Source organism: Ctenopharyngodon idella, chromosome 4 (assembly GCF_019924925.1).
Source record: "Ctenopharyngodon idella isolate HZGC_01 chromosome 4, HZGC01, whole genome shotgun sequence".
NCBI lineage: Eukaryota > Metazoa > Chordata > Actinopteri > Cypriniformes > Xenocyprididae > Ctenopharyngodon > Ctenopharyngodon idella.
Genome location: NC_067223.1, coordinates 23,470,432 through 23,482,929, shown reverse-complemented (window position 1 = coordinate 23,482,929; position 12,498 = coordinate 23,470,432). Strand labels below are relative to the sequence as shown.

The 12,498-nt window shown below is 39.3% G+C and overlaps 1 protein-coding gene and 1 long non-coding RNA gene across 7 annotated transcripts in view; one reads left to right on the top strand and one right to left on the bottom strand.

The window, feature by feature from the left end:
- Positions 1-11,442, top strand: part of LOC127511273 (uncharacterized) — a 63,756-nt gene extending 52,314 nt beyond the window's left edge. Inside the window, exon 2 of the long non-coding RNA XR_007929949.1 lies at positions 11,399-11,442. This is a non-coding gene — a long non-coding RNA (uncharacterized LOC127511273). The remainder of the gene's footprint in view (positions 1-11,398) is intronic.
- Positions 1-12,498, bottom strand: part of LOC127511242 (membrane-spanning 4-domains subfamily A member 4A-like) — a 103,426-nt gene that overhangs the window by 40,432 nt on the left and 50,496 nt on the right. Inside the window, exons 7-8 of one of the 6 annotated variants that reach the window (XM_051892038.1) lie at positions 11,976-12,056; positions 11,193-11,431 (exon numbers count right to left, since the gene is read on the bottom strand). The exons of 3 other annotated variants lie outside the window; for them this stretch is intronic. In XM_051892038.1, the coding sequence (XP_051747998.1) occupies positions 11,357-11,431; positions 11,976-12,056 (156 nt within the window). In that variant the 3' untranslated portion in view covers positions 11,193-11,356. Of the gene's footprint in view, positions 1-11,192; positions 11,432-11,975; positions 12,057-12,498 lie in introns of those variants that run through there. 2 more of the 6 variants (XM_051892035.1, XM_051892037.1) reach the window with 2 other exon arrangements.

Genomic DNA, 12,498 nt, shown 5'->3' with positions numbered 1-12,498 from the left:
TTTATGTTATTTGCGGAATTATTAACTTTACATGCATTGTGCATCGGCACGTCTTCTCAGCGCTGATGAATCCGATGTGGATACTGTACTTCAGATTGTAGTTTTAAAGTATGACCAAAATTAGTATTTTCACCGGAAAATATCATCTGAACAAGTAAGTAACATGTCTTTCACTTTTGTTCTGACCAACTGGGAAAAAAAAGAAGTATTACAATAAATCCCGCTGCCGATGGTTTAAATCTAACAATCGCTTAGCTCGAATCACGTCAAACCATGCAAATTATTATTATTGTTATATTTTGTTCTCAAATTGTTAATGTTAACAACATCAACACTGTGTGACTGTGTATTTAGTGTGTGTTAGTGTTACCTGTAGATTTCAATTTCTGTAGCCACTCTGCAGTCCAAAGTCTTTTGCTTTTGACTACAGTGAATCTCCAGTTGTCACTGATGATTGTCATTTGGACTTTTCTGGATTACAATCCGCCATCAAAATGATAAATTTAGTTATTCCAGCTGCTGTGAGAAAAGGCTATAAATGATCCGCTACCAGCAGCATCCTCACATGCCATATAATCTCCTTCTTCATGTAAACGGACGTGACCTAATGACGCAAAGACGAACGACGGTATGCTCATATTTCCCACAATAACCCACCTGTCACCGATGCTGCTGTAAAGACGAGGCGAAATACGGAAATCCACAATGCAATAGGCTTTAATAGACAATCCAGGAAAGTGCACAGCATCACACGTATAAAACAACAACAACAACGGACCGGGAGTGCTAGGAGTGAGTCTAATTTAAAGGGAGTGCTGACGAGGAACAACAAGTGCAGGGAATCCGGGGAGAAGGCGGGAAGACTGATGATGGGAGTGAAGACAGGTGCGCGGAACATGAGGATGCTGGGAACTGGAGTCTGGGAAGGCGTGGATGTAACATTACCTCCCCCTCCCCGGAAGGCGTGTCCTCACGCCTCAGATGAAACAGCGGGGAGGGGGGATGGGCGCCCTGGAGACCTACGGGCAGGTGCGGGGGGTGCAGGCGGGTGCAGAGGTCTCCAGGGCGGTACTAGGTCCTCGGCCGTCATGGCGGGTCTGAAGCCATGGGCGGCCATGGCGGGTCTGGAGCCAGGGATGGCCACGGCAGGTCTGAAGCCAGGGATGGCCACGGCGGGTCAGGGGCTGTGGGCGGCCACGGCGGGTCAAGAGTCTCAGGTGGCCGAGACGGGTCAGAGGCCGTGGTCGGCCATGGTAGGTCTCCGAGCCCACCCCCATCTTTCCCACCCACGGATACCTTTCCCCCCCAAAAAAATTCTTTGGGAGACTCAGGGGTTCAAAGGGCTCGTGGGCTACTGGAGTGGGTTCAGCGGTGGTTGGGGCGGGCTCGGCGGCGGCGGCTGAAGCTGGAGCGGGCTCGGTGGCGGCGGCTGGAGCTGGAGCGGGCTCGTGACAGGCTGGAGCGGGCTCGGCGGTGCATGAAGCGGGCTCAGCGGTGCATGGAGCGGGGCCTGGCAATGGGGTCCAGTTTATCCCCTCAAATTCAATTAAAAGCCACACTGGAACTGGAGCGGGCTCAACGGCAGGAAAATCAGGGAACTTGGGCTGCACGGAGGCAGAAAACTCTGGGAACTTGGGCTGGTCAGAGGCAGAAAACTCAGGAAACTTGGGCTGCACGGGAGCAGGAAACTTGGGCTGCACGGGGGCAGAAAACTCAGGGAACTTGGGCTGCACGGGGGCAGAAAACTCAGGGAACTTGGGCTGCTCGGGGGCAGAAAACTCAGGAAACTTGGGTTGCATGGGGGCAGAAAACTCAGGAAACTTGGGTTGCATGGGGGCAGAAAACTCAGGGAACTTGGCCGGCTTGGTCTTCCTCCTCCTTCTCTTGGGTCGTCTGGACCCAGCAGAGGGTTGTGGGTCCGGCAGGACACAGGAGAAAAGCTCACTGGAGGGGCATGCGGAGGAAGATGGAGGCCGACGAACTGGCCAGGCCGCCCGTGTTTTTGGAGGAATTGAACGTGAAATGCACACTATATCCGGAACCTCTTCAATAACAAACTTAGAACCATTTAAATACAAAATCAAATCAATGGTATCGATTAAGGATAAATGATCGGCAGGTTCATCAAAACGGATCGTGCTCTCGTCCAGCCCCTCCAGAAAAGGGCGTTCAAACAAGCATCTGGCCAATTCGTCACATAGGCCAACTCAACAAACTCCTCCACATACTTCTCCAGTAAACGGCCGTCCTGAAGCAGCCCAATGAGGCGATCCGCGGCAGAAACAGGCATGGGAGGCATGGGAGAAGTAGGAGCCTCGGAGACTATGAACAATCCCATCTTGCTAGTGGATCTCCAGCGGTTTGGTCCGTTGTCCTGTCACCGATGCTGCTGTAAAGACGAGGCGAAATACGGAAATCCACAATGCAATAGGCTTTAATAGACAATCCAGGAAAGTGCACAGCATCACACGTATAAAACAACAACGGACCGGGAGTGCTAGGAGTGAGTCCAACTTAAAGGGAGTGCTGACGAGGAACAACAGGTGCAGGGAATCCGGGGAGAAGGCGGGAAGACTGATGATGGGAGTGAAGACAGGTGCGCGGAACAGGAGGATGCTGGGAACTGGAGTCCGGGAAGGCGTGGATGTAACACCACCAGTACCACCCGAATTAGAAAACTTTATTACAAGCTTATCAGTGTGAATCAGGCTGGTTATGTACTTTCTCAAAAATTGATTTTGGATCATTTTGGGGGGGCATTTTAATCCCATGGAGGGCACCACTACATAGGCTATTTTAGATGTGAAACATATAATATATAAACGTTAAGCCAAAAAGAATTCATTTAAAGCTAAACTGAATCAGAAGCCGGCGTTATAACCTCTCTAATTTGGCACAAATCCAAATGTTTCCATATTCACAATGTATTTGGATGCTAAACTATATTTATTTAAACGCTTTTATTGTACACAGACTACTTAAAATGAGCAGTATAACTTTTTATATATTTGGTTGACTGTATGTTATTTTGACAATAAACAGGCTGCGATGTCAAGTCACGAAAACTGTTAGGTTATGTTGTGTGTGCGCGTGAGGTGCCGGCGCGATCACTTGAATTTTCTTTTTTTTTCAATTAATATTTACATTTTCTTATATTTCAAGTTTATTTCAATTAGAATAATTGTTTTTAATAATTTTAGTTTTTGTTAGTTAACTATAGGCAAAACATCTACAGAACTGCATTACAGTCAATTTTCCAGCTGTTTAGGCCACGCATTACAAATATTCACAAATTATTTAATGCCGTCTGGGACAAAATCTCAGGCCAGGAGTCTCAGACTCATCAATAAACCTACAGCTATTGTTGCAAACATAATTTACATTACTTTTAAGAATAATAAATGTTGGAAAAGTGATAATAATGTGCCTCTTTTGAGGTATTGTCTCCACTTTTATTTTGATAACTATGACAATATGTTATAGGCCTAGCATTAATGTTACATGAATAGAGTGAGCACTAACGCAACTGAATGTGTCAGAATAACCATGAGATCAGTATAGATAGATAGAATAGCATAGATTACTAGATTACTAGACATTAAGTTAACTAAAAGTAGTTAGAACTGTTGGATTTTACAATCTATCTATCTATCTGACTGCCTTCAAAACCATCAAACTTTAAGCTTTAAAACTACGACACCATTTTCTTCTAGAACAGCCGTACAGCCAAAAAGATGTTTCCTGTTATCTCTGTAAAGCTGCTTTGACAATCTGCATTGTAAAAAGCGCTATAAATAAAGGTGTGACTTGACTTGATAAATCACAAGTTTATAGCACATATTACAAGTTTTGAGTTTAGTTATATGCACTAAAAAAAAAAATGAAGTATTTACTTAATATCAAGATACAATTTAATTAAAATTATTAAACAATTTTATTATTTGCATGCTTTGTAAAGATTCAAATCTCAGTTTTTCAATATCAGCTGTGTAGGGGAATTTTACAGTTAAAGACCCAAAGACCAGATATGATGAATGAAGACCCGGAGTCAGAGTTTAAATTGAAGAAAATTTTACTGAAGAATAGTTTGCAGTTTCATCAGCAGAAGCCAGCTTCAAGTCTCACAAAGAGTTTGTAGGCCGCTCTGCGTACATTCACATTTCCACAACAATTATACTCTAACAGAGTCAACTAACTACGTCATTACTTCAGGTTGAATGATTCTGTTTGGCTAAAAAATAGACAAAATTAGTAATTTTCCACACATGAACTGAAAGGCAGAAGCGTATCTCCATCATCACGATTCTTACGCTCGGGACCCTAGATTTAGGCACATGGTGACCAGTTAAGTTATGAAAGGCTCCGGCAGGTCTCAAGTAGAAGGCTAGTTGTCTATCAATACCAATACAAGACCTGCACACAGAACACTAGCGCACATACACAGATACACAAGATGCACAGCTTCTCCAAGGTTGAAGTTGGTTAATCTTCCACAAAACGTACTGATAAGTTGTACTTTTCTCTCAGTGAGAGCTACGGACAATATACATCATTATTCTCTAGTGTTTGAAGATGAAAGGAAAATAAATGCTATAACATACATTGAATAATTCATCCAAATAATTTAATATTAGAATAAATGTTGATTAATAACGTGATCATAAATCTCTCAAAAGATATATATTGAAGCGGCAGTGGATTTCAGAATCCTAACCTTCAGCTGCTTTGATTTTTCCAAACATTTGATTGAATAAAGCATGACAAATCAGTTTGATGTTTAACAAGAAACATGCAGTATTTATCTGATTAGTAGCTAACCACGTAGCAAAAAAAACGTTAACATGAATAGACCATTAAAAAAGACAACTTGGTCTCCACTGTTGGTTGCCACTGCACAGTTCAGGAAACTTTTTTTTTAGCTTTTCAAAATGAACACAGTGTCACACCAGGGATCTTTCTGCTCTGCTTTTTGCTTCACATCAATGACTTTAAATGTCCCATATGGAGGAATCAGCACCTCTTTTTCATCAGGATACTTTGAATATTGTGTCACATCAGCACCGGAACAAGTTCTGATTTCAAAACAAGATTTAGTTCCAAAACCTTCTGCTACTTTACGTTCAAGTGAGGATGAAGCAAATTGGCCAAAACGAACTTCTTTGCCCTTAAAGGATTAGTCCACTTTCAAAGAAACTTTTCCTGATAATTTACGCACCCCCATGTCATCCAAGATGTTCATGTCTTTCTTTCTTCAGTCGAAAAGAAATTAAGGTTTTTGATGAAAACATTCCAGGATTATTCTCCTTATAGTGGACTTCAATGGCCTCCAAACGGTTGAAGGTCAAAATGACAGTTTCAGTGCAGCTTCAAAGGACTTTAAACGATACCAGACGAGGAATAAGGGTCTTATCTAGCGAAACGATCGGTCATTTTCGAAAAAAATACAACTGTATATGTTTTATATAAACAAACGTTCGCCTTCTAAGTGCCTCCGCCAAAACCGCATTTCAGCATACTCCAAAAAGCTTACGCTGTATGTTTATGCCTTCCCTATTCTACTTAAGGAAAAAATTTAAATGGCGCTGCGTTCGTTCCGTAAATTGAATAGGGAAGGCGTAGGACATAAGCGTAAACTTTTTGAAGAATACAGAAATGCGGTTTTGGCGGAAGCACTTAGAAGGCGAACGTTTGTTTATATAAAGCATATACAGTTGGTTTTTTTTTTTCGAAAATGACCGATCGTTTCGCTAGATAAGACCTTTATTCCTCGTCTGGTATCGTTTAAAGCCCTTTGAAGCTGCACTGAAACTGTAATTTTGACCTTCAACCGTTTGGAGGCCATTGAAGTCCACTATAAGGAGAATAATCCTGGAATGTTTTCCTCAAAAACCTTCATTTCTTTTCGACTGAAGAAAGAAAGACATGAACATCTTGGATGACATGGGGGTGAGTAAATTATCAGGAAAAGTTTATTTGAAAGTGGACTAATCCTTTAACATTCATATCAAATTGAACGTTAATACCACGGTAAGTATTATAGCATTTAGTTTGTGTTTTCTTCGAAATCTGTATCGCTTCTGTTAACCAAAAGTAAAGTGAATAGTAAGCATATGTCTCATCTTTATATTTTTGTTTATCAATACGAGTAGCATCATTAAATTTCTTTTATACATCAAAAGCTGTGTTAGTGTACACATAAATGGCAACTGAATGATTCTTTCACAAATTATCTCCTGGTGGTTTGAGATTCTGTTCAGCATCTTTCCAAGCTTTTTCAAATGTTGAAGAGGACATTTCCTTCTTCAGATATTCTGTCTGCACCCGATGTTCCATTTTCTTTGTACACCAGTAAAATTTGTCATCAACAGAATTCTCTGCCATATCCAACGAATACAGCTAGGATTTAAATAGAGAGAGCCATGTTCTAAACCATATCCGGGCCTAAATAAAATGAAAGTAATATTTAACTGATGTTTATGAAAAAAGACAGTACTTCACACATTTTCCAGTTTCAAGACTTTGACTGATGCAGTAAAAAGACAGATAGCCCTTTATGTGATATAAGTAAACAGAGTTTCAAACCATATATATGGCTAACTAAAAATGAAAGTAAGATGAATAATCTTTAACTGATATTCATCAAAAAAGAAAAGTCAGCACTTCACACATTTTCATCTTTTAAGAGCTTTGACTGATGCAGTAAAACACTGATAGTGCTCTACAGGGCAGGGGTCCACTGTCCTAGAGAGTTTAGATCCAACCCGCTACAGCACACTTACCTACTGTTAGTAAAATCAGTAATCCTGAAGACCTTGATTAATGGGTTGATTAGGATTAAAGTTAAACTTGACAGGAAATGGAGGACATGTGTAGTTCCCAGCATGCTTTGCGAGGGGCTGCATTAGAATAGTACCTTTAGGGATTAAGTGTTATTTTCAGTAAAGGGAAAGATGTTGGTAGTTTAATGTTCAGTTATGCTGGACGTTTAGAAGAGTTTCTGTAATTTTTGTTGCCTATACTTAGGCTGTGGACACTCGGTGTTCTGTGCTAATATCAGTACTGACACCAGGCTTTTCTTATTATACACAATGTATAATGAAGCAATAATAAACAAAAGAAAATTATGTCTCGGTAAATTAATAAAAATTGTGGTTGATGTAATAAAGTTAACATACTAGAGTAAATTAACTTGACCTTAACCAGCTAAACTGATTTATTTTGAATGAACTGAATACAAGTGTTCAATTAAGTAAAGGTAATAAATTCATTTTCACAGCCACAGTTTGTGAGTTTATGAGAATACAGTAAAAGTCTACATATATAAATATATGAAAAATATATGTATCAGTGTTTTTAGCAAGTACACCTGGGCTTGTGTGCTAAAGAATAAGAGTGGACTCGAGGTTACTAAAGCGTTTAACTCTATACTTGTAGAGGGATACAAACCGCAGAAATTGCAGACGGATCAGGGGAAGCAATTTTTCAACAAACATTTTCAAGATGTAATGAAAAAGCATGACATTAATCATTTCGCAACTGCTACTGATTTGAAAGCCAGCGTCGTAGAACGTGTACGTCAACAGAGCAAATGAGGCTCTAGGGTTTTAAAAAACTTTTTTGGATGAACTATCCCTTTAAATCTTTCTAGCTGTTCTTTACTGATTGTTTTTGTTGCTTTTGATGTCTGCTTGTGTTTGTCGTTTTTCACCTGGACTATCCAATACTGCTGTTGAAATTTTCATACTTACCATAAATATTAAAATTTACTTTTGAAAATTTAAATTGTCTGTCATTTTGTAGTTGTTAGGCCTGTGTGCTACATAAGTACTGTAAACTATTATCCATTATTACAGTTAACTACACAAAGTGAACAATCACCCAATCAGAAAATATCCTCAAGATACTGTTACGGAGGGACTGCAACGAGAGGCGTGTGGATCCATATGCAAAGCTTTATTCCAAAAATGATCAAAAACAGGCAAGGGTCTGACAATGGCATACAGGTATTTAGATGGCAAGACAGAAGAGTAATCTAGGGACAAGCGTGTTCGTTCTGTGGCGAACAATATCCAGGAGGGCTAGGCTAAAGAATAATCCAGGGAAAACAGGCAATAGTCCAAGAGAGGTGCAAACAGAGTCCAAAGGGCAAGGCGAGAGAGAAGTCCAAAACAGGCAGGTAATCAGAAAACAGGCAATAAGAAAACAAGACATGACTAGACTATGACTAAAACTAGAAATTCACACAAGGACTGGGAGCAGGCTCCGTAAAGTAGCTACGCAAAACAGCATAAACGCTAAACAATACTCGGCTGTGAGAGAGAGGAAGTCCATGGCTTATGTAGGGTGTGTGATTCCCTACAGTGTAATCAGTGCAATGGATGATGGGAAATGTAGTCTGGGGTGACAACAGTTAGTGTGGTGCAAGAGTTTATACAAAACAAACTGGGATCGTGACACATTCTTTTGCAACAGACAAATTCATGGGATCACGTTGGAAATGGAGGTATATTATGGGGAAGTCTTATAATGTCCTTCTTTGCCTCCATTTACCAAGAAGTGTAGTTAATTGGGGGCCTTTGCGGGCTCCCTCTGCTTTTGTATTATATGATGCTAAACTACTAGACATGAACAAAAACACTCAAGGGATTGCACTACAAATTGTCAAAACATTTTGGTTACAAAAGACTTTTTACTATCATGAAAGATGCCTCCAATGCATGCTTTCTTTGAAATTCAGATCTTTGACAAGACCAAAATAGTTGAAACATGACTCGCACAGGTGATATCACTGCACTCGATCATGGGATGCTGAATGACAAGTAATGCCTGTCAAAATGATGATGACGACACATTTATGGACCGTCTCTCATTTTGATTAGATAAGAAGGTGTCAATATGGCAAGTATTCTTGACGACAGTGAATCAGACAAACTTCCCTGAAAGACGATTTGGCAACCTGGGCAACTGAAAACAAAATCACATATGTGGCATTGAATTCACTACCCAACATACTACATGGCATAGTTTAAATCTTCCAAAAGACTCTGCTAGGAACTCTGCGTTTCAACACAGAAATATTAGACACGGCTGGTGGCCAGCATTACCATTTCAGTGTGCTGAAGTCAATTACAGAGGTGCTACCTCAGAACATCTACATTGTGAGCAACATCCACAAGATGGAGCTTCAGGTCAACATTGATGGTTTGCCTTTCTACAAGACTTCAGCAACACTAACCCTAACCTTTCTGCCCCATTCTAGGAACAAAGCAAAATATTAGGAACCAGTGTCAACAGGTTTATTTTGTTGCACATGTAAACATACCTCACTAACTGAATATCTTGAAGACTTCATCTCTGAATTTAAAGAATTGACTAATGGATTTGAATTTGAAGGAGTAAAGTTAACTTTACAACTGTCTTCAAGGGTCTGCGATGCACCTGCATATGTGCATTTCTGAAAATGTTAAAGAACACACAGGCTATCATGGATGTCACATTCTCAGTTCTTTAAAGGTGCCCTAGAATTGAAAATTGAATTTACCTCCACATAATTAAATAATTAGAGTTCTGTACACAGAAATGACATATAGTGAGTCTCAAACACCATTGTTTCCTCCTTCTTATGTAAATTTGATTTGTTCAAAAGACCTCTGAAGAACAGGCGAATCTCAACATTACACCGACTGTGATGCAACAGTCGGGATCATTAATATGTACGCCCCCAAATTTTGCATATGCCAGCCCATGTTCAAGGCATTAGACAAGGCAGTATTAATGTCTGGAGCAGGACAGCCGAATCAACAGACTTTATACAGGTAAGCAAGCAAGGACAACAGCGAAAAATGGCAGATGGAGCAATAATAACTGACATGATATCATGATATTTTTAGTGATATTTGTAAACTGTCTTTCTAAATGTTTCGTTAGCATGTTGCTAATGTACTGTTAAATGTTCTATTATTATTATAAATAATCTATTTTCCATTTGAATTCAGATTATTTATCGTACCCCAGTTAATTTTGCTTGTTTTAAGCAAAAACTCACTATATTTTCAGAAATAAGACATAATATCTTGTCATTTTACTCATCTAGTAAATGCATCTTTAAGTATTGTTTTCAGCATAGACACCAAAATCACACCATTCTAAACCAGTGATGATTAGTTGGGCCTGTATCTGTCAATAGTATGTGTGTGACTGTTTGGACCCTACGGTAGGCGCAATCTACATAGCTTCTTATATTTGGGCACTTCACTTCTAGCAGTCCAAACACAGGTTCAGCTTTAGGGTCGAACACCTGCCCATCTGGTGATGAGCCGTGTCATGGTACATCAGGATGTATGATGAATCCAGAAGGGTGATGATTTACCTCTTTCAGAAAGCTTTATTCCTCTACTGGGCTCCATCTGAAGGTCCCTCTTCATTTCTGTGGTCTGATTCCCTGACGCATAATCCTCTGTGCTGAGGACCGACCTCTTACATGGAAAACCTCTCTAGAAATACATTAATATGCATACAAACACCTTAGATATTGAAACAACATGAAAAACAAAATGAGCTGACTGTCACGTCACAAAGTTTCTTAATAGATGCCATTCCTTCAGTGTACTTTTTTTTGTCCTTTACTCTCTTCAGTTTGGTGCACCATCGAACACACATGTAAGATCCAGACAGGTGAAACACAATAGCTTTGTAAGATTCATAAATACTTATCTTGTTCCTAAAATAATGATTTCTGTGATAAATAATCACTTGAACTTGAGCCCCTGCCCCTTTGATCGCGAAAGTGAAAGTGCCCTTTGCGGTCGCATCGCGGTGCCCCCGCGTTCCCATTTCTCCCCCCACCCTGGAACGCGTTTTCTACCGCGGGAGAACAATCTTAAATTGGAACAGTTCTAAGTTTTATTTTGGCCGATCTCTGCAAAGACTGTACCATTGATTAATATTCTCCTGCCAGGCTGTTGTTGTGAATAAGAATTTGTTCTTAATTACTTGTCTGGTTAAATAAAATGTGAAAGGTAACCCAAAAAAGAGAAACGAATAAGCCGTTTTTAAATTTGGTATACTTTATTCTTACTGATTATACTGTATTAAGCAATTAGTTGTTCAAAAGAATATCTAATTTCAGTAATAAGGTAAACTTAACTAAAGAAAAAAAATGAAATAGCATAGTAGTACAAATAGTATCTAGTCTTAAATAGTTGTTTACACATTTGTGACTTAAAAAATCTTATTATCTGATCAAGTGATTTTTCCTTTGTTGTCATATTCTCTTTTAATGACATTAGAGAGACAGGAAATCACTGGGAAACTCATGTGTCCCACCTCAACTCTGTCCAGTCCGTTTTAATATTCATTAATTTAATTCACTGTATTGTGGAGGAATTTCTGCAGGAAGGTGATGCATTGAAGGGTTGCTGACCACAGATATCTGCAAGAAAAAGCTATATGATAAGCTTCCTTGATTACAGATTACTTATTCTTTGATAATATTAAACAGTTAAAGGGTTAGTTCACCCAAAAATAAAAATTCTGTCATAATTTTCTCACCCTCATATTGTTCCAAACCTGTATAAATTTCTTTGTACTGCTGAACACAAAAGAAAATGAAGAAAGTTTGTAACCAGGCTGCTTTGGGCCACCATTGACTTCCATAGTAGGAAAAAAAATACCATGGAAGTCAATGGTGGCCCAAAGCGGCCGGGTTACAAACTTTCTTCAAAATATCTTCCTTTGTTTTCAACAGAACAAAGAAATTTATAGAGGTTTGGAAAAACCTGAGGGTGAGTAAATGATGACAGAATTTTCATTTTTGGGTGAACTAACCCTTCAACGCACCCATTACTTTGCTTTTCACACTTCCAGTTCATATATATTGACGTTAAATTCAAATAATACATTGGACTTTGAGTAAACTGGTACTCAAAAAGAATATTCCACAAAACAATTAAACTGGGGATATAATCTTCTCTTACCTCTGGGTTGTTAAGATCATGGACATGAGTGTGCCTGAAATCACAGGGCTGTTGAGGTAAAACTTGTGGAACAAACGCCACCTTAGAAAAAATGCAAAAGTGTTTTACCTTCCTACTGTGAAATGAGATATATTCAATGACACTGGCAGACAGTTTCAGTTTTACAGGTTTACAGACACCAATCTACTTCAGATAGAGAAGAAAAAAGCAAAAGACAGAAATGTCCTGGTGTGAAACCTTATGCTTTCATTTGGATTTCTTAAAATAATCTCATAACTGAAAAACCATATGACATTTCTCAGTAGATGGTAATGTTGCTGTTTTTGAAGCAGTTAAACTTGGAGTTTTGCTATTAGTAGAGACGTTGAACACTGTTGAGAGACGCACAGACTCGGGTAATTCACAGACACTTAATCTCTATATATCAATGGCTCAAATCTCCATTACTAGCTCTAAAATAATTTTTAGAATAAAGGATGTGTAAGAAGTAGTAGTTGTAAGAAAAGTTGCTTAAAGGACAAAA